General features: G+C 42.1%; 2 protein-coding genes across 3 annotated transcripts in view; one reads left to right on the top strand and one right to left on the bottom strand.

Moving 5' to 3' along the window:
* Positions 1-14956, top strand: part of LOC5510129 (integrator complex subunit 1) — a 66186-nt gene extending 51230 nt beyond the window's left edge. Inside the window, exons 40-55 of one of the 2 annotated variants that reach the window (XR_007305219.1) lie at positions 1041-1196; positions 3271-3364; positions 3603-3714; positions 6427-6496; positions 6773-6895; positions 7305-7434; positions 7948-8081; positions 8481-8625; positions 10518-10571; positions 11021-11148; positions 11840-12060; positions 12183-12253; positions 13146-13237; positions 13493-13602; positions 14487-14668; positions 14833-14956. Coding sequence is in view for 1 of the 2 variants with exons in the window: in XM_048719740.1 (XP_048575697.1) it covers positions 1041-1196; positions 3271-3364; positions 3603-3714; positions 6427-6496; positions 6773-6895; positions 7305-7434; positions 7948-8081; positions 8481-8625; positions 10518-10571; positions 11021-11148; positions 11840-12060; positions 12183-12253; positions 13146-13237; positions 13493-13602; positions 14487-14590 (1744 nt within the window). In the remaining variant the exon portion in view is untranslated. Of the gene's footprint in view, positions 1-1040; positions 1197-3270; positions 3365-3602; positions 3715-6426; positions 6497-6772; positions 6896-7304; positions 7435-7947; positions 8082-8480; positions 8626-10517; positions 10572-11020; positions 11149-11839; positions 12061-12182; positions 12254-13145; positions 13238-13492; positions 13603-14486 lie in introns of both variants that reach the window. The other variant, XM_048719740.1, reaches the window with a different exon arrangement.
* A 532-nt stretch (positions 14957-15488) lies between these two features.
* Positions 15489-21356, bottom strand: LOC5510127 (allatostatin-A receptor). The gene is made up of 3 exons (XM_048720214.1): positions 21243-21356; positions 17838-18204; positions 15489-16570 (listed from the first exon to the last, which is right to left on the bottom strand). Exons 2-3 carry the CDS (start codon positions 18182-18184, stop codon positions 15757-15759), a joined length of 1161 nt encoding a protein of 386 aa, XP_048576171.1. The 5' UTR covers positions 18185-18204; positions 21243-21356; the 3' UTR covers positions 15489-15756.
* Positions 21357-22043: the final 687 nt, after the last annotated feature.

The following is a 22043-nucleotide window of genomic DNA, read 5'->3' as shown; positions in this document are numbered from 1 at the left end:
GAGACTGGGAATAGCCAGCCAGAGGGGAGACTGGGAAGAGCCAGCCAGGGGGGAGACTGGGAAAATCAATCCAGGGGGGAAACTGGGGAGAGCCAGCCAGGGGGTGACTGGGGAGAGCCAGCCAGGGGGGAGACTGGGGAGAGCCAGCCAGGGGGAGACTGGGGAGAGCCAGCCAGGGGGTGACTGGGGAGAGCCAGCCAGGGGGAGACTGGGGAGAGCCAGCCAGGGGGAGACTTGGAAAAGCAAGCCAGGGGGGAGACTGGGGAGAGCTAGCCAGGGGGGAGATTGGAAAAGCAGCCAGTGGGGAGACTAGGGAGAGCCAGCCAGGGGGTAGACTAGGGAGAGCCAGCCAGGGGGGAGACTGGGGAGAGCCAGGGGAACCTTCAAAGCGAGGGAGAGAACCCACTAACTGAACCCCGGGGATCGAACCTAGGAACAGGTAGTGAGAGACACGAAGCACCACAGAGCAAGCGGTTTGCAAACTGCGTCACCTAAACTCAATATAAACACTCCGACCCACATGACGGAAAATCATGACATGACGCTTCAAATAAGCCCATTTCACATCTAATAAGGCGAAAAATTTCTCTAATTACTTAGTGAGTAATAGCAAACAAAATATCAAACGCGACTTTTTTAATTGATTAGACTTTTTGTTAAGTGTGATTGAAATTTGAGCTTTTCTTCTCTGAGCCCATACATAGCACAAGGATGATCAAGGAAAAAATTTCTTAAAAAGCCAAAATCTGGGTATGTGCATTTCGGCCTCACGTTATTTGTGTTTTGAAAATCAGTTCGATATACAAGGAAACAATGGCCATTGTAAGAAATTGTGTTTTCTTTCTTTATCTCTAATTGCGCATTTTCCAGGTTTCTCCGTCATGCCACTCGAACCATCACGTTATGCACACGTTACGGACTTTACATTTTAAGTATGATTTTAATTTCTTTTTCTAGTACCGTTAGATCTTAAACCTCGAAGACAACGCAATTGTTAGCATTTCACTGGGATCGAATATTCTGTGTTTTTGTTACCATAGCGACCGACCATGCGGAAGTGAAGGTGGCTCGCTGACCAGTGGGACAGAGCGGTCTGCAGGCGCATACCTGCTCGCTTCTATGACCCATCAGTCACGTTACGACACGCTACAGGACAGCTTGGACTGGATCCTCGCGCAGGACATGAACAACACCAAGTAAGCACTTCTACATATCAATCGTTTTTCTAAATGGTTTTAAGTCTTTCATTGCCATAACGCCCTGAGACGCCTGTAAAATGTAGGCCCAACTCCAAAACGTCAAAAATGCAAACTAAACATCACCAGACCCGGATACGCATAGATTCCTCCAAGGCATAGACGACCTTCAAAAGCGCATCTAAGCAATGTAATAGAATTGAATTTTTTGTCAAAATATTAACCTTGATTTCTGACCAATTCGTAAACAAATGTTTAAACTTAGAAACATTTCTTATCAAAAAAGACACAAAATTCCGAACTACAAATAGAGACAAGCAAACACAGATCAAGTCACAAATAGATACCTTTATTGCGCTCCGTCAGGTCCCATTTTACAGCAATCAGTCACAATAATCAATGCTAGAACCTCCATTAGAAGCGAGTCACCATGTTTAGCCTATTTTGCATGCCTGCACTGCATCATGGGAGTTTTGGAAACACCTTGACAGACAGGCGGGCAATCTCCTCCCCCACAATCATAACAGTTTTTTTTATAAGTCTCTTTGCCCCGAAGCCAAACAAACCATTTCCAGGTCCAAGGAACCCAGAATAAGCCTGCAAACAATTTTTGAATAAGGTTGGGTAGCAAAGATGGCCCACATTGGAGAGTATGAGGCCATTCACCAGAAAATTCCTTTCTCACTTGGTGAAGCCCAGACGAGGAATTATCCCATTGAATCAACCTCAGCGTGCAAACATCCATAAGCACAGCAATAATTATGCCCAAAAAGACTTCATGATGTCCTAAGGCACTCTCCAGATGTGATAAAGCTGTAATTTTTAAGGAAATTGTAAGCAACAGGCTGTAGCAGTGCCGTCGCTAGAAAGAAAAGGCACCGCAGTGCATTGTTGGGAACTTCAAGGCATACCGTCTTGGGTCAGCGGTAGCTTAGCTTAACTGGTAATATTGGACTTGAAATAGGGGGGGGGGGGGGAGAGGTTTCTGTTTTCAGTCTGTTTTTCTTACAATGTTGCTCAAAAGTACCCAGGAGTGAAAGGGTTAAAGAGCCTAGGGCGAGCGCGCGGGAAACCTGTGATGTTTTAAAAACGCTAGGGCCAGGGCCTATTTCAAAATGGCGTCCTGCAAAATCGCAGTTAACACGAATTCCTGCATGTTTACGTGGAAATTTTCATGTCCTATGGCGACAAAAAAGCGAAGCTAGAAAAACAACAGGGTGCCCCAAAAGTTCATTCCTCTGCTTCAAATGCTATCTCATGAACGAAGCTTTATTTGTTAGCAAAATTTACAAAAAAAGGATAATCGCTCGGCTAAGAATACGCCTTCTAAAGTTAGATATATCCCCTGCAAAGTTAGATATATCCTATGCAAATTTGCATAGTGTAGACGGCTTTAATTTTTCCATGCTTGTCTTCAGTCTTATGACCCTCATACATACATCTGTCATTTTAAGTGTCTGGAAGTTAAAAGAGGTATTTTGAGCACTTATCTGAAAAGTCTGGAAGTGTCGTGGAAGCGTTTGGCGGAAAAAGGACAAACAAATAAAAAAAATTTTGAAATTAAAAAGTTTTAGTTAGTAACATGAAGAACATTCTTTTGATTTTATTCGTTAATCAGGTGTAATTGCTTAAAAATACAAACCTGTAAAGAAGTGGAACGAACTTTTGGGACACCCTGTAGTCTACTGGAAAAAAACACTACCAGCGCCCGTGTTGTCATTCTATCAAATGTTTAGTCAGTAAACAAAAAATCAATTATTATGAATGAATTATTCATGATTATTATATAATTATTATTATATATTATTATTATGATATATTATTTCATGAATTATTACGAATTATTATTTTAAGATTTAATTTAATAATCCAAGGGTAAAACTATGCATATCGATGGTTATTTTGTAGTTCTCCCACATAAGAGAACTCAATCCAGTATTATAAAGGGTTTATTATAAAATGACTTTGATAAATAGCCACGGGCGATGAATATGAATATGCATGAATATGACAGCCCCCTTTACCCTCAGAATTGCGAGCTAATAAAACTCACTTAAGCTTTTTTTTTTTGAAGCCTGAGTCCAGGTGCAGCGTTGGACTTTTTGTGGACATGTTTCCACATCCCTCGACTGTGGCAAGGGAGAGATCAGAAGTCATGTGCTATCAAGGTGAGTGCCATGTGAGTGGCGGTCAGACAGAAAGACAGGTGGTCGGACAGATGACAAATAACATTATCCTTTATCTTTGTAGGCTGGTGTGGAAGGGACCGTGTTGTCACTCATTCCCATTACTGTATGCCATAAATGACATTATCCTTTATCTTTGTAGGCTGGTGTGGAAGGGACCGTGTTGTCACTCATTCCCATTACTGTATGCCATAAATGACATTATCCTTTATCTTTGTAGGCCGGTGTGGAAGGGCCTGTGTTGTCCCTAGCCTCAGGACAGGTCTCTCACATGGCGGGTCTGCTGCTGGCAGAAGTCAAGAACGCTGTCCTTCTCTTCTGTAAGAAGAAAGGTAACTTTTACACGCTACACACATGTCTACGCTTATATCTCACAACTCGCAATGTCTCACACCTTGTACGCAAAGCGTCGGTGGAGGTGGGGTCATATACACTAGCAAACTGATTGTTCTCATCGTGGCGTATGCCAAGAAGATCTAGTGGTCGTTTTCGGCTCCTCAATTCGCTCTGTTATTGAGTATGGCGCAGCTGCATACGCGAAGCGCCTGCATCTCTCTCTGATTCAATAGAGAGAATACAGAGGCGCTCGCTAAAAATCATTATACCCTGAGCTCAGTTACACTTACACTGATTAGCTCGCTCTGGTCTTTTGTCCCTGAAAGACAGGAGAGACCATCTTTGTATCAAGTTCATAGAAGATGATTATCGGGACTCGACAGCAACTGCTAAAGGTTAACATCGCTGGGATAAGCGTAGGTGATGATGTGATAATGAAATCCACGCCTGTTAGAAATCTGGGATCCTGGTTTGACGGGAACAGGACTCTGGGGGCATCCTCCCACTTACTGATGATGTGATGAATCAACTTCAAGATAAACACCCGAGTGCACAGGAAGCCCAGCTAGGATCTCTGGTCTTTGGTCCAACTGAAAATATCCCCCACGTTCTCTATCACCAGATAAATGTCTCCATTCTTAGCAAGCGTGCTATGGTGAAATAAGCGGCACTCAATACAAAAGGTTCTGGCGCTCCCAGATGCTAACGGATTTAGAAGAATGCTCGCGGGCAAGTCCTTTAAAAAGTCCAGTACAAGTCTGTGCGATGCCATAGCCACGCTTGCTAAAAAGCTTTGTACAGAGCTCGTCGACCCTGCTACAATCGAACCTATTTTGGCAAATCGATTAATTGCACTCGACAAGGGCAATGGCGAGGTGCGACCAATCGGAGTCGGAGAGATCATCAGGAGACATCAGGTGACTGAGCAGGATATCACCGAAGCCAGCGGCGCACTACAAGTGTGCGCAGGTCTGAAGAGTGGAGCTGAGGCAGCCATTCATGCCATGCATTTTACTTCCGCTTCAGTGCAATTCCCTGAAGAGCCACGACCTACCATAGCTAATCGATCTGCTATTGAAAATGCGTCAACCGATCAATCGCCGTGACGTCTACTGGAACAAAAAACACCAAGCTGCAAAATTACTCCAGATTTGCCGCTAATTGACGTGCGGCCTTCCGAAATTAAGGCGAAGATGTGGGGGAATATCAGTTATCAACACTTTTGCGAAGAAATCATTAAAATCTATGATGAGGTCTTTCATTTCCGTAGGAATATCTTTAATCTACCATCAGGCAAATCGGGCAAACAGTTCATTGGAGAATTAATATTCTGGCTCAAGCAATTTAACTCCAACTCAGACCTAAATTCAATTGCTTTGAAAGCCTTTATGATACTCCCTTTGTTAATTCTACAAAAACCCTCCGCTACCTCTAAAAGCAAAGAACATAGTGCGGCAATGGAAAATAGAAAAACAACAGATATCTCCCTTATGCAGAATGTGTGGCTTGAAAGATGAAACGGTGAATCACTTACTGTGTGAATGTTCAGCATCCTCCTCCTGTAGCCCCGAGTCCCTGGTTTGCTCTCAAAATAGCATTCCATCACAACTCTATACAACGCATTGTTCCACTTCCTACGGCCAGTTGTTTGTTGACGACCGAGTGTTGCCTGTCCGCCCACACCTTCTCTGCCGGACGGGAAAACACCTCCGTTCTCATTCACGTCGTTGTCTCTATTACTATTAGAACTCATTTTCATCACTTTTGTGAGGTGGTGGGTTATCCCTCGCCAGACACCAACCTGGTATTTACCCCCCGCGGGAATTGTTATTGTTATTATTATTATTATTATTATTATTATTATTATTATTGTTGTTGTTGTTGTTGTTGTTGTTGTTGTTGTTGTTATAATTATTTATTGTTAATTAAATTATTATATTATAATAATAATACTTATTATTATTACTATTACTGTTACTATTACTATTACCATTACCATTATCATTATCATTATCATTATCATTATCATTATCATTATCATTATCATTATCATTATCATTATCATTATCATTATCATTATCATTATCATTATTATTATTATTATTATTATTTCTACAAGATGAAGGATATTTCCGTTTGACCTCACTCACACCTTTACCAAAGCTGGACCACGCCTTGTCCCGAGGCTTCTCTCATTTAGGCGTCTTAAGCAAAAATATCATATCAGATATTTAGGCGTTTTGTTTGACAGTAAACATAATTGGAAATGCCACATCTTCTCAATGTGCGCACGTATCTGTTAAGGCCCTGTCACGTAAACTTGTCTCGCAAAAAAACTGTTGCAGGCCGCACGCGCCCTGTCACACGTGAAGTTTTTTTCCTGCGACTTAAAACAATTTGTTACAGAAAGTAGAAGAGCTTTCTAGTTTTCGTGCGACTTTGAGAAATGCAAAACAAGTTGCAAAGGGGGTGTCACACGCAAAAAAATTCGCGTACGACCTGCAACAATTTTTTTGCGAGACATGTCGCTAGAGAAAAAACGTACGTGTGACAAAGCCTTTAAAGTACTGGCATCTTCAAGCCACACTTCCCCTTTTCTATGTCTACGCGGAGCATGATGGAAAGTAAAGTGTGAATGAAGGAAGTGTTTGGGTTAATGCTATTGTACTCTGGTATAGTAGCTTAAGTCGGTTACTCTCGTGTTTCAGGTTTAGATTTTAAGAGCTTGGAAAACTCGTTTCTGGATCCCGATTCTAGCGATGTCAAGGAACAACACAGGTAACTTGTGGGACCACGTTAAAAGTGATTGTAAAATATTCTGTTTACGTTACCTAGCGGCAACGTCGTGCAAAAATCAATTTGGCCCAAGAGTCCAGGGTCGTGTTAGTGTCAAACCTAAATACCAGTCTTAGTTTTAATATGGTTTGAGTTAGATAGTAGTAGAGTTAGATTGCGAACAAAATTGATAAAATTGTGTTCTTACAATTTGTACAAATGTGTTGTTACAATTGATACAATTGTGTAAACAATTAAACAAAAAACAATTATTGACAGGGCGGAAGCAAATGAGCTAGTCGGGAAAATGATCAGGCGTCGCATGCCTCTATTGCTACTCTGTTGCCACGGCGATGACAGACAGCTCCAAACTACAGTCGACTTTCTAATCAACACAACAAGGTAAGACTTCTATAGTCAAATGTTTCCTTTTTGAACAGCAATACCCCTTACAATTATTATGGAAATTAACCTTGCTTTATATATTGGCATTGATTAACTTTTGCGCGTCAAGGAAGAGTCAATGCCATTATCATGTGTTTACTTCCGGTCGATTACGTAACAATCTCCGGTGATTTTTAACAGAAAACGCGAAAAATATTTCAAAATTGTAAATGCTGTGTGTCTGTTGGAAGTGTCTTTGAGGATGTGACTGACAATTAAGAGCGGATGGCCTGTAAAATTTCGCGGATTCTAATGGATTCTTTTGCCTTTTGTCGGTTGAGGTTTCCGTCGGACCTCCGGAAGTAAACTGGTGGCAATGCTGCTTTAAGCAAATTTCTTAGCAATATCTTCTCTCCTGTGGTTTTAGATGGCCGCGGTGGCTGACGGGACAGTTCCTCGTGCACCTTTACCTCGCCCAGCCCCGTATTGTCACGTGGGTAAAAGACCTCAGTTCCCTGCTCTCGACAGATGCGTACAGCAAGGCTAACTTCTGCCAGGTCAGTTTAGAGAAATGGAAACCCCTCTTTGTACTACTTGGCTCAGTACTGTTCTTAATTAAGCCTATCGGTACTATTCGGGAGTGCTTCGGTATTATTCGGGAGTGCTTCGGAATTATTCGGGAGTGAACTGTTAGTGTCCGAGAGTACTTTGCTACTATTCGGGAGTGACTCGGTACTATTCTGAGCCAATCAGGACTTCTTCAGAACTTTTCGTGTGTGAATTGGTCCTATTCGGGAGTACTTCGGAACTATTCAGGAGTGAGTTGGTGCTATTAGGGAGAAAGTCCATACTATTCTTGAGCCAATCGGTACAATTTGGGAGGGCTTTGGTAAAATTTGGGAGTGCTTTTGTAGAATCCGGAAATGTCTCATTACAATTCGGGAGTGTTTCGGTACTATTCATGAGTGCCTAGGTACAATTCGGAAGCGACTCGGTGGAGATATTGGACTAAAATTCTATTATAATATAAACTTTATCTCATGTCCTATCCTTATTCCATCTTTCTGTAGCTGGACGTTATGTGCCATCGAGTGCTGACGACATTGGCCGATTGTAGGCCTGGGCGCGAGTACGAAGACAAAGCCAACAACGCAAGTTTGCTGTGCAGAAAGATCGCGGCCACACATCCTATGCTTCTACTGAGGTACTTGTGCTTGGGTTCCCAGCGAGCATTGCGGCACTAGCACCATCACCATCATCATCTCTCTCTATCTCCATCTCGAGGGAACATGAATGAAAGGGTTTCAAGTTATCAAAAAAATAAATCATAATAATGACGTTTTTTTTCAAAGGATTCTTTGAGAATGTCCCCGCCAACTACCCTTTATGTAAGACTTTTACCAGTGAACTTTTTTAAGCCTATGATAAACTGGGTGTTATGTCACTGTTGTGCATGTCCTAGTTGTTGTCTTGCGAATATTTTTTATTTAGTATTATTTTACATTAATGTGGTAATATATGAAGGTATAACTACAATCCAATGCTTTGTGGGTAGCCTGAGCCAAACTCTTTAATAACAAATGATTATAATTTCTATATCTAGGCATCTCCCGATGATCGCTGGGCTCCTTCGAGGACGAGTTCATCTGAATTCCAAGGAGTTCAACAGCCAGCAGCATCTGTTGTTCTTCTCACACATGCTAGGGATTATGGACCTGCTACGACCACACATATTCACCCGGGATAAGGTAAATATCACACATTCTAGGGATTATGGACCTGCTACGACCACACATATTCACCCGGGATAAGGTAAATATCACACATGCTAGGGATTATGGACCTGCTCCGACCACACATATTCTCCCGGGATAAGGTAAATATCACACATGCTAGGGATTATGGACCTGCTACGACCACAAATATTCACCCGGGATAAGGTAAATATCACACATGCTAGGGATTATGGACCTGCTCCGACCACACATATTCACCCGGGATAAGGTAAATATCACACATGCTAGGGATTATGGACCTGTTCCGACCACACATATTCACCCGGGATAAGGTAAATATCACACATGCTAGGGATTATGGACCTGCTGCGACCACACATATTCACCCGGGATAAGGTAAATATCACACATGCTAGGGATTATGGACCTGCTACGATCACACATATTCACCCGGGATAAGGTAAATATCACACATGCTAGGGATTATGGACCTGCTACGACCACACATATTCACCTGGGATAAGGTAAATATCACACATGCTAGGGATTATGGACCTGTTCCGACCACACACATTCACCCGGGATAAGGTAAATATCACACATGCTAGGGATTATGGACCTGCTGCGACCACACATATTCACCCGGGTTAATATAAATATCACACATGCTAGGGATTTTGGACCTGCTCCGACCACACATATTCACCTGGGATAAGGTAAATATCACACATGCTAGGGATTATGGACCTGCTCCGACCACACATATTCACCCGGGATAAGGTAAATATCACACATGCTAGGGATTATGGACCTGCTACGACCACACATATTCACCCGGGATAAGGTAAATATCACACATGCTAGGGATTATGGACCTGCTCCGACCACACATATTCACCCGGGATAAGGTAAATATCACACATCTTAGGGATTATGGACCTGCTCCGACCACACATATTCACCCGGGATAAGGTAAATATCACACATGCTAGGGATTATGGACCTGCTTCAACCACAAATATTCACCCGGGATAAGGTAAATATCACACATGCTAGGGATTATGGACCTGCTACGACCACACATATTCACCCGGGATAAGGTGAATATCACACATGCTAGGGATTATGGACCTGCTACGACCACACATATTCACCCGGGATAAGGGAAATATCACACATGCTAGGGATTATGGACCTGTTCCGACCACACACATTCACCCGGGATAAGGTAAATATCACATATGCTAGGGATTATGGACCTGCTGCGACCACACATATTCACCCGGGTTAATATAAATATCACACATGCTAGGGATTTTGGACCTGCTCCGACCACACATATTCACCTGGGATAAGGTAAATATCACACATGCTAGGGATTATGGACCTGCTACGACCACACATATTCACCCGGGATAAGGCAAATATCACACATGCTAGGGATTATGGACCTGTTCCGACCACACACATTCACCCGGATAAGGTAAATATCACATATGCTAGGGATTATGGACCTGCTGCGACCACACATATTCACCCGAGTTAATATAAATATCACACATGCTAGGGATTATGGACCTGTTCCGACAACACACATTCACCTTGGATAAGGTAAATATCACACATGCTAGGGATTATGGACCTGCTCCGACCACACATATTCACCCGGGATAAGGTAAATATCACCTGTGCTTGGGATGTGTGTATGATTGGTGTCTTATGATCATATGAATGGTGTCTTATGATCATGTGAAAGGTTATAATCACGTGAATGGTGTCTTATGATTTCGTGAATGATTTATTATGATCACGTGAATGGTGTCTTCTGATCAGTGAATGAATGGTGCATTATGATCAAGTTAAAAGCGTTTTATGATCATGTCAATGCTGTACTATCGTTTCAGTATATCGAGTCTGGTCTCCGCGATGCACTGGACGTCTTCATTGACCTGGTCGAGGTAAGAGAACAAAGAACACGAGAAGGCTTGGGAGGGAGAAATAAGAGAGACATCTTTGACAATCAAATGTACCCAGGCACCTTCCCCCCCCCCCCCCCCCCCGCCTTCCCCCCCCCTCCTGACCGCCAAAAAGTACTATTATGCTTCCATATGATATCTATGACTGCGCTACCCCCACAGCTAACCCTTGGTACGCCTGGTACTCGATCATGCAAATCTTGATCTGGGTCAGAGTCGTCAAATGCATGGCTTTTTTTCACGTATTTTTTTTCATGGCCTTTTTCTCGGCGCTACAGAGTCGAGTAGCTTAGGTCTTGCCTTATACGTCTTGATAGCTTGGAGTTTATCACCTCTTTTTAGGCCCCTTTTCTCGGCACCAAGGGAGCTGGATGGCAGGCTTTTGCTTGAAGGATATTTATATACTTTTTTTTCCTCTCGTTCTGTTTCAGGCCCCGTGTCTCGGCGCAAAGGAGCTTGGTGGCCTCGCGACCAAACTGACCGAGTTCCTCTACAACTACTGCACGAGCTGTGCCGAGCATGCGCACTCGCTCCTGAAGGCGAACGGCGCCCTACTCATGTGAGTACTGCTTAACCTCCATATAGCGAACATGGGACAGATGCACTCGGCACCGCGTACTGATGTACCCTCGTTAATAAGGGCACCGTTGGGATCTTCGAAACTTTTCACACTAAATGGGTGTCCTTATTAAACCGAAGAAACTGTTCGGACTTTTCTTATGGAGTGTTTCGCTGATTCGTTGTTGTGGTTTAATTGGGGTTTTTATGTTATAGTTTAACAATGAATTTGAAAACGCATTACGAATTCCAGTTAATAGAGGTTTTATGTATAGAGTTTGGCAATAGATTTGAAAACGGGATTTTAAAAAAGTTTAGTGCAGTGGAAATAGTTCGTTATAACCGCGTAATTGTTTTTTTTATTTTTCGGTTCACTTGACGTGGTTGCGTATGCTATAAAACCCTATGTGTAAATAAAATGTAGCCTGCGTAGCGGCGGCTCAATTGAGAGGGACGGGGGCGAGAGAAGAAAAACCGGAGCCGGAATTAATCGAGATTAAATCCGCTTTAATCTCGATTAATTCCCATCCACATTACAATTAAAACGGCTTACTTCCATTTTTGAAGTATTAAATAATTCAGGAAAAATTGTATTTAAAAAAAAACAAGAGTTGAATTTCCAAAACAAAAACAAAACAACATTGTCACGCAAGAAACGCAAGTAGAATCTAATGACAACCACCCATCAACAGCGACCTACTGCACAAGTTCCCGGATCTACCGCCCCTCAAGTGCCTCGTTAGTGCTCTCTCTGTCCCCGACGCACCTGATCCTGCTGCTAACGCCGCTGGAGTCGGGACTGTAGGCTTAACTAAGTTCCGTTCTATGATCATGCCGCTGGACGTTTCCGGTTGGACACCGGCTCAGCTCGCCCCAGCCCACCAGAAACTGGCGGCCACGCAACCACTAGAAGGTAAATTCTGATGTTTTTGAACATGAAAATGTTTTACAGGCAGGCATTAGTTACAATATTAAAATGCGATAGTTCTCGATTTTTTTGTTATTCAATTGATTTATCGATTGTTGTTATTTCAGAGGTTTTGTCGGTTCTAGTGGATCTGGATGAGACTTCAAAACGGAAAGTTGACATTCTACAGCACTTCGTGGTGAGTCTTTTTTCTCCTTAGTCTTTTCCATCCGTCACCATCATTTAAAGAAGCATTCGCAGTAACATCGCAGAAATCATCGTGATCCACGTCATCATCGTAGTCATCATCATCACGATTGTGATTATTGTGATTATCGCTTACCTCCATTGTTATAACACAACCACCATTATCGTCATAATCATATTATCATCATCATCATTATCAATAACTCTATTTTTGTCATCGCCAAGACAGTCATAATTGTGAAAACATCGATCCGTGTAACATCACGTCGTCGTTTTTTTGTGCAACAAATCCCACAATCCATCTTGTTTTGGGCATGCAAACAAGGTCGTGTCAACAAACAAAATAGCGCCGTTTCAACAAGAAACATTTTACCCCCCGAATGGTCGATGAAGAGAAGAAAAAAACAATCAAATTGATGGAGACGAAGAAGTGCTTGTGTGGGAACGAAAAGGGGATCCCGAAGGCGACAAAAACGCGCGCAATGCATGCTGTTATTGAAGAGTTTGACTCCAAGTTTACGGAGCAAGGTCTTTTTTATCTTCTGGAGCGTCGATAGCAAGTGACATGCAAAACAAATTGTTGTCGATGAAGAGCCCACTGTTGAATCGACGCCATCTTTGTTTACAAAAATCTGGCCGCGGGAAGCCTGGTCTCTAGAATTTTGTAGCAAACGATGTTGCAAAACGATCCGTGTAACATGTATCCCGAAAATGGTGGCGTCATTCGTTGCGCGAAAAAACGATGTTGCAAACGACACGTGTAACAACACCTTAACACCATCATTAATGATATTCGTTATTGTATTCACGTTATTCTGAGCATGTCAATCTTTGACATCATCACACACCATCGTCATCATCGACTTATGTATTGTTCTCGTTAGCCCGACTTGATGCGTCTGATGAGCGACACTAACTGCGCATGTCGAACCAAGGCACACACTATGGCCTTACGTCACATCCGGCAAAATCCAAGGTGCGTGACTTGCTACTGTCCATCCGTCGATCCGTTAATGCGTTATATGTCCAAATTTTTTTTTCATGGCCGTCTGTTTTGTATTCGTCCGTCAATGAGTCTCTTTATTTGCATGTCCGTTGGTTCGTTCCCTTTTTGCCTTTGTCTCCTTGACTACCCGCCTCTTGCCCGTCTCCCTAACCGTCGGCTTGTTTGCAAGTCTGTGATTTCTGAGTCGGTTGACTGTACGTCTAGTTCATCTTTTCTTATGTGTAGGGAAGCTCATCGCTTTATGAATGCGTTCATGACATGCCTCAACTCGGCTGAGCCCCAAGTGGTCCTGACGGCTGCCAAGTTCCTCCCAGAGTTCATCATCTTGTGTAACGGTGGGTAGGACCATAAGCCAGGGCGGCATTTGGACGGTATTGTGATGGTATTGCGATGGTATTGTGATGGTTGTGTGATGGTGTTGTGATGGTATTGTGATGGTATTGTGATGGTATTGCGATGGTATAGTGATGGTTGTGTGATGGTGTTGTGATGGTGTTGTGATGGTATTGTGGTGGTATTGCGATGGTATTGTGATGGTATTGCGATGGTATTGCGATGGTATTGTGTTGGTATTGTGATGGTATTGCGATGGTATTGTGATGGTATTGTGGTGGTATTGCGATGGTATTGTGTTGGTGTCGTGATGGTATTGTGTTGGTGTCGTGATGGTATTGTGGTGGTATTGTGATGGTATTGCGATGGTATTGTGATGGTATTGCGATGGTATTGCGATGGTATTGCGATGGTATTGTGATGGTATTGTGTTGGTGTCGCGAGGGTATTGCGATGGTATTGCGATGGTATTGTGTTGGTATTGTGTTGGTGTCGTGATGGTATTGTGATGGTATTGCGATGGTAAGGCGATGGTATTGCGATGGTATTGTGATGGTATTGCGATGGTATTGTGTTGGTATTGTGATAGTATTTTGTTGGTGTCGTGATGGTATTGCGATATTAGTGCAATGGTATTGCTGTGGTATTGTGATATTATTTGGATATTATTGCAATGGTATTGTCATGGTATTTCGAAGGTTGTGATGGTATTGCAGTGTTATTGTGATTGTATTGCAGTGGTATTGCGATGGTATTGCAATGGTATTGCTGTTATATTGCGATATTATTGCAATGGTATTGTGATGGTATACTTAAATATCTCGTATATACAGTATCTATAGTATACTTACACATTTTTACAGTTTTTTGTTGTTGTTTGTTTCAGAGCATGCAGGCTCTCTGTTATACAGGCTGTTCTTTGCTGCCGTCTACGAAGGCATCGATGTTGGGCTCCCTGTGTCGAGGACACTGCAGCTGATGACAGAATGATGGGCTCCCTGTGTCGAGGACACTGCAGCTGATGACTGATGGGCTCCCTGTGTCAAGAACACTGCAACTGATGACAAAATGATGGGCTTTCTGTGTCGGGGACACTGCAGCTGATGACTGATGGGCTCCCTGTGTCAAGAACACTGCAACTGATGACAAAATGATGGGCTTCCTGTGTCGAGGACACTGCAGCTGATGACTGATGGGCTCCCTGTGCCAAGAACGCTGCAACTGATGACAAAATGATGGGCTTGTTTAATTTGTTTTACCCCAACTCACTTTTCCAAGACTCACGTTTCTTTAGGCTACTGGGAAACCAGGATTTCTGCAATCGTGTATAATGAAAATAAAATCACAGTAGAATTATTAGCGTTTTCACGTTAGTTGTGTTCATGGGATCTGCATGATACACTTCAGTCATATATCGGTTTCGCGACCAAATATTTTTTGTTCTCTTTGAAATGACAACAATATTTGGACGAGAGCCCAGCATTGTTGGGTTCGTGAGAATGACCACAAGACAAAGGAGATGCTGGCGAAGTGTTAGCCAAAAGTTTGAACTCAATCAAAATTTTGCCAACACTCGCCAGCACCAGCGAACATGTTGGGACACGGTGTTCAAAGTGCGACAGCATTGCTAGGCGAATGTCTCGATAGCGTCTCAGCACCAGTGCTGGCGCAGTTTGCAAAGGGCTTGATCTTGCACGCGACGCGAGCATAATCAATCTACGACGAAGTATTGGAGTTGATGTCTGTGCCTGGATTAGAGCGCAGACTGCGCTTATTCAAATACGAATACAATATCTACAACTACACAGTCAACTAGCAACTAGACTAATTTACGCCCGTCTGAATATGTGAATGGGACATGGAAGTAACAATACGTGTACAACGAGGATCGATGATTGAACTTTTATTCAAAAGAGCACAAAAAATAAGGTTAATTGAATTTATTGAATATCAATCAAAAAAGCAAAGCTATCGTGTGAGTACAATGGTCTGTGAGTAGGAACGCGGAAAATGTACGTCATGATCTAGCCTGAAATACTTTGCGAACTATTACATAACATGCACAGCATATCAGCGTGCTTGAAGTAACACACAGTTTGCCCAAAAAATAAATCAGCCGTTATTATCGGGATTTTTCAAGTATAGTAAGATCTCCATTATTTTGCAACTGATAAAAACTCAGGGATGACCTTGAAGTCATTTTTGTCTTCAGCAACACTAGATGCTATAATGTCCTTAATCCGATTATTAATAACGAAATTATTGATCAGCCTTCTGTCATACGCATAGTATTTCCCTCGAAACAGAATCTGAGGCTGCGTATTGGGTGTGTCTGGCGTTACGCGCGACTCTCTAAGCCGCAGACATAGCGGCGCGTCGCAAAGCAAGGCCTTTTTCAAGTGCATCCGGAATTTCTTGCTGTTAAACGTATACAGCAATGGGTTAACAGTTGAGTTCAGAGTCAAGAGAATAATGCCAGCATTGTGTATGGTAGAGCCTATATATGTCGGGCCATACTGCGCTACAGTGTACACAATCAAGACCGGCAACCAACACACCGCATAAATCGCTGTCACCAGTATAAGAATTTTAGTAAAACGCTTGCGGGATAGCACCCGTGCATTTTGCGCTGATTCCACCTCTTCAGACTTCGTAAACCAGACTTTGACAACGATGCGAAAGTACAGCCCTCCCATGACCCCCACCGGGATGAGGCCGGCCATGAAGAGCCAACAAAAAGCGTAGACTTTTGGGATAGTGGTGTCTGGCCAGGACTCTATACAGAAGTTACGAGTGGAACTGTAGAGGCGCGTTAGCAACAGAGGAAGGGAAAACAGTGCGGCAAATACCCACAAGGAGGCGACAATGAACTTGAGTTTACGCATGTTGAGCCGCAGACACGAGCTGGGGCGGGTCACTGATGTGTACCTTTCTACAGCTATTACCACCTGAAGAGGGAGAGAGCCAGGTCAGTACTTTAGGTTATTATACCATATGACAAGTACTTCTTGTAGGGTAATTCTTACATGAAGTACAACTGCGAGCCACGATAGACTGATAAATAAATCAGGGGCGGAGCAAGGGCCCTAGGATAGAACAGGGAAGTGAGCCCGTGGACAGAGCTTCGTGGCAAAAAAATGATAAACAGGACCCTTCTAGTTAGATGCGGTTTTCAATATCCTGAAACTCTCGCCGACGATTCCAGACAACTTAGACGCCTCCTGGTCTCAGTTATACAAAATCCTTGAAGCTTATTCATTTGTTAACACTAATTGAATGGTTTCCAAACACGCCACCTCTTTTCAAGGCACTGGCTAAGCAAACAAGAGTGAATATAAATTCCGTTAGTTTGAATGACGTAAGCTAGGAACCGGAATAGTAATTAGAAGTTATTGAAGAGACTTCACAGGATATTATTGAAGGTCATAGTAAAACAAATTTAAAACAATTTAATTTGCATGATATACTAAGTGATGTTAAGTGTGTACCTACCAGGTTTAAACGGAAGTGACAAATGTACATGGCGGGTGTAAACGGAAGTAACGGAAGTGACGTACATGTCTACCTACCAGGGTATAAACGGAAGTGAAGTACATGTCTACCTACCAGGGTGTAAACGGAAGTGACGTACATATCTACCTACCAGGGTGTAAACGGAAGTGATGTACATGTCTACCTACAAGGGTGTAAACGGAAATGATGAACATTTCTACTGTCTACCAGGGTTTAAACAAAAGTGACGCACATGTCTACCTAACAGGGTGTAGACGGAAGTGATGTACATGTCTACCTACCAGGGTGTAGACGGAAGTGATGTACATGTCTACCTACCAGGGTGTAGACGGAAGTGATGTACATGTCTACCTACAAGGGTGTAAACGGAAATGATGAACATTTCTACTGTCTACCAGGGTTTAAACGAAAGTGACGCACATGTCTACCTAACAGGGTGTAGACGGAAGTGATGTACATGTCTACCTACCAGGGTGTAGACGGAAGTGATGTACATGTCTACCTACCAGGGTGTAGACGGAAGTGATGTACATGTCTACCTACCAGGGTGTAGACGGAAGTGATGTACATGTCTACCTACCAAGGTGTAGACGGAAGTGATGTACATGTCTACCTACCAGGGTGTAAACGGAAGTGATGTACACGTCTACCTACCAGGGTGTAGACGCAAGTGACGTACATGTATACCTACCAGGGTGTAGACGGAGGTGACGTACATGTCTACCTACCAGGGTGTAAGCGCAAGTGACGTACATGTCTACCTACCAGGGTGTAAGCGGAAGTGAGCCCACCCACCCAGGTCAAGGTTCCTCCCGTCAAAAAAGTGCACATGATTTTGCCGTCCTGGCCGGTAGGGTGCTCGAAGGTGTAGACCAGAATGTACCGCCAGGCCTGGAAGATCGCCACCACGATGTCTGCCACCGCGAGGTTGACAAGTAGGTAGTACATGGGTGTACGGAACGCGTGATTGGTCAGTATCACGATGCAGACCAATATGTTACCAAGGATGTCAATTAGCACAAGAAAACAGAAAGTGACGGTGAAGGGGAGGAGGACTCCAGGAATCGCCATTGACTTCTAGCGGATGTTCTCTACAAACCAAAAAACTTTAGCTTAAAAGACATCAACAGTCCATTTCCGAATTATGCTCGACTGCTCTCACAGAAAACGAGTATTCCTTGGTGTTACGGAAAGCTTTGTCTTTGGTGCTCAACCCCTTTGTACTCTATTTCATTGTCTAGTTCTGAGGTCTTGTTCTTTTGGCTTTTGTCCCAACACATAATATGTCTTTGGTGCTGGTGCTCCGTAACACAAAGAAACTACCAAGAAAAGCTTCAAATCGAGGCCCTGTGCTAAAACTATAAATGTAACAGAATGGCCACAGGGCCTCGATTAAAAGCTTTTCTTTAAAAGCAGTGGAGAGTAATTCGGAGATAGGCTATTGACGTTTGGGAAAACTTCCCTGCTATCAACAGAGGTATTCGACTGCGTGGAGCAGTAGGCTATCGGGGCTATTTGCGCACCCGATCGTGGCGATGTTTTACAAAATCCCGAAGAGCTTTTCGATAATCAAATTTTTGGACAATCCTTTTAAAGCAGCAATGTCATCAGGTTACTTCCGGTCGATTAAGTAACAATCTCGATTATTTTAAACGTAAAACGGAAAATTTTTAGAGCGAATGGCCTGTTAAATAGTGTTGGTGTTGATTGTTGTTTCCGTCGGCCCTACGGAAGTAAACTTGTGAAAATGCCGTGAATAGAAATATATTGGAATACACTCAAATATCAAGGTTGGGATCAAGTTTACGATAGCAGATAAGCACAACAATACTTTTTTTTGACTGCTAAAATATAAGATACTCGCTTTTAGTGACACCACGATGTTATGGGAGTTTTTTTAAATAAGTATCCTCCCTTTGTGCAAGTTTCGAGAGGCAGAACATTATTGTTATTAGGACACTATTCAGTTACTAAAGCTGTCCTGATTAACGGGGTCCCATTGAATAGGGATATGCCTGTTGATCCCTAAGTCGTTCTTATTAACCGGGTCCACTAAATAAGATCTATATAACTTCAGATCATCACAGTTTTTTCTCGACCATCTGTTATAAGTGACGCTTGGTGACAAGTGTTGCCATATTTGATGGAGTGCTTTCCTTAGTGGTTATCATTTACTTTTATCTACTGTCATCTTAATTTTCAAAATCTCTTATTCTCCCGTGTCACATGGCTCTTAAGGTCGCTCGCGCGTCATCAACAAATCATAAACAGAGGGCGTTATCAATTTTAAACTTCGCACAGAACAGTCAATGTTTATGCGGTTGCTCTAGATTTTTTACCATAGATGACCCAATGTATAGAGAGTGCACAAATTTAAACATTGTATTTGTATTAACACGCAATAATGTAGTAGCACATAAAAACAAACAACATGTTTTGCACTTATTTGAGACTGACGCAAAATTGAGCGTTAGCTTTTTGACGACACTACCAGAATCATTTCAATATGTAGTGATACAGCCTCTGTGAAAGTTAGAAAAAAATCTGTGGAAGGACCAATCACGCCGCCATTTTTCGCTCACACACAAAACCGAGTGACTCAGAGAATCCATTTCCATCGGCTAATTCAAGCAAGTCACTGATAAGCTTTCAATCAATTATCATTGAGAAAGTATCACTTCCATCGTGGATGGTTATTTTGAAGTTTTCTTGCAAATAACAGTTGTATTGTCATTTATAAACAAAGAAGTGGTTGATCGACGTTCTTGAACACTCAAGGCGGCTACGTGCTCATATAGACGCTGGAAATATACTTAAACTAGAGAGGAAACTATTTCGACTTGTTTGTGCTTTACTTTTGTATGGGCTTCCGCTTTTCTCTTAAGATTTAAAGCCTCTTACCCACTCACTGAGATGTTTCTCCGTTTTATGTCGGCTTTAGGATTAATAGCAATTCTGACTTCGTATAACGAAATATTTCATTTTTGTATACAGCAATTGTACCTGTTTTATTTCAGAACTTCAGCGCTTCTGCAAAGTGCTTAGAACCTGGGGAAAGCTGTTCTATAAGATTTGGGAGGGGAGTGTTATCCGCGTTTAGCGCTTCTGCAAGATGCTTAAGCCCTGGGGGGGGGGGGGGGGTGTTCTATAAGATTTGCGTTCAGCGTTCAGCGTTCAGCGCTTCTGTAAGGTTAGACCCTAAAAGGGAGATGATGTTTAACATGTGGGAGGGTACTTTTTTTCTAGTATCTTTCAATGGCTTAAAATCAGGGAATTGGTATCAGTATTTAGTTAGACATACCGTATCTTTAAGGCTGTTATTTTGGTTAAATTCTCTGATGCACAGAGACGTTTAGATGAAACAGGCTTTCAAGGCTATCAAAACGTAATTGATCTGCTTTTAATGTTTATTTTAAGGAGTAATCGTGACGCAATATTTAGGTATTTGGGGGGCTATTTCTAAATTTTCTCGACAATCCCATGTCAGAAACCAAGTGTCATGGCCAATAAAAACACATAAACCCGTTATCTTTTTCACGTAACAAATATATGAGAGTACAACCCAGGCCATGGATAAAAGAAACATAAACTAGCTATTTTTATTTGCTGAGATATAGAGGAAAGGTCTATTAGACCTCTGAGATATAGAGGAAAGGTCTATTAGACCTCTGAGATATAGAGAATAGGTTTATTAAACCTTTTTTTCTATTAGACCTTTTTTTAAATTGAATGAGGGCTAGTTTAGCTTTAAGCGCTAAACTTTCTTTCTATGTTTTTTTGTTGTTGTTAAAAGTTGCTTTATGGATTTTTTTTATTGAATTTATCATTTAAAGTGAATATCAAAATGGGGATATTGTTTCTTAAATTATAATAAATAGAAAAGAACGCTTCACAATTATTTCTTATTTCTAGCAACGCATAGGGAAAGTATACCACAAAATATCTGAAATAATGATAAGAGGAATCGCTTTTTTACGAACAATGTGCGCGGAAGAAAGGGTTCCGCATAGCTCTATTTTTTATTAGCTTATGAAATCTAGTTTCTAGTTTAAGACGTATATCACAAAGATATCTCATATCTCTCTTTGATAGGATATGATGAAAATTATAAAGATACTTCATAACTTACTGTTGCTTAATAGCAGAACACGGAATGGAACTCCAGATCGCCCTGAGGTAAACCAGCTCAGCTTTCAACAACCTCTTTCCTTGCACTTATAAAACTTATGCCTGTATCTTGTTTTGTCACAGAGACTCCTAAAAACGAGCTGCGTGATCACGTGACAATACAAACCCTTGCGGGTGCGCATGCTCAGTGAAGGCATGGCAAGAAATTTTATTTAGAGATTTTGTTTTTTTATCCGTTTGATTATAACCATGTACAAACGTTATACATAACAAGGTTTTTCGTGTATTTTTAGCCGAGATATAATGTATATAATGATTTATTTATTCCTCTTCCACTCATTTTTACATTTTTTGTTGTTTTGTACTTTTTATTTGTTTATATATTTTTTCGATCCTTTTTGTTCGCCCTAAGGTATTTCGTGTATTTTCAGTCGACATAGATATAGTGATTTATGTATTTATCCTTCACTTATTTGTTATATTTTTTTTGTTATTTTATGATTATTATTATTATTACTTTTCTCGATCAATTTGGTTCGGCCTGCGGTCGCTAACTGCGAATTGCCGGATGAGCTCGCAAGAGGCAATAACAGCTTTCAAAGGAACCTAATCACGCCGCCATTTTATGCTTACACATTGTTTTGAATCGCACAAAGCATCCATTTCCATCGGCTCATTCACATAGCCAAGAATACCCAGGCCCGTACCCAAGGGGGGGGGTGCGAACGGACAACGGTGGAAAGTCCACTTTCGGTTCTCAATAGACGTGCTGTTTGTAGACAAAACTATCCATAACTAATCC

Source organism: Nematostella vectensis, chromosome 12 (genome assembly GCF_932526225.1).
Source record: "Nematostella vectensis chromosome 12, jaNemVect1.1, whole genome shotgun sequence".
Classification (NCBI taxonomy): domain Eukaryota; kingdom Metazoa; phylum Cnidaria; class Anthozoa; order Actiniaria; family Edwardsiidae; genus Nematostella; species Nematostella vectensis.
The sequence above is the reverse complement of the archived record's forward strand: the minus strand, read 5'-3'. Positions and strand labels throughout refer to the sequence as shown.

Excerpts from the sequence above, each read along its gene's own strand:
- LOC5510127 (XM_048720214.1), bottom strand. The coding sequence starts at position 18,184 with ATGGCGATTCCTGGAGTCCTCCTCCCCTTCACCGTCACTTTCTGTTTT. Across the intron at positions 16,571-17,837 it reads TTGCGCTTACACCCTGGTAG|ACCTGGCTCTCTCCCTCTTC; the intron begins GTAGACATGTAC and ends CCTAAAGTACTG.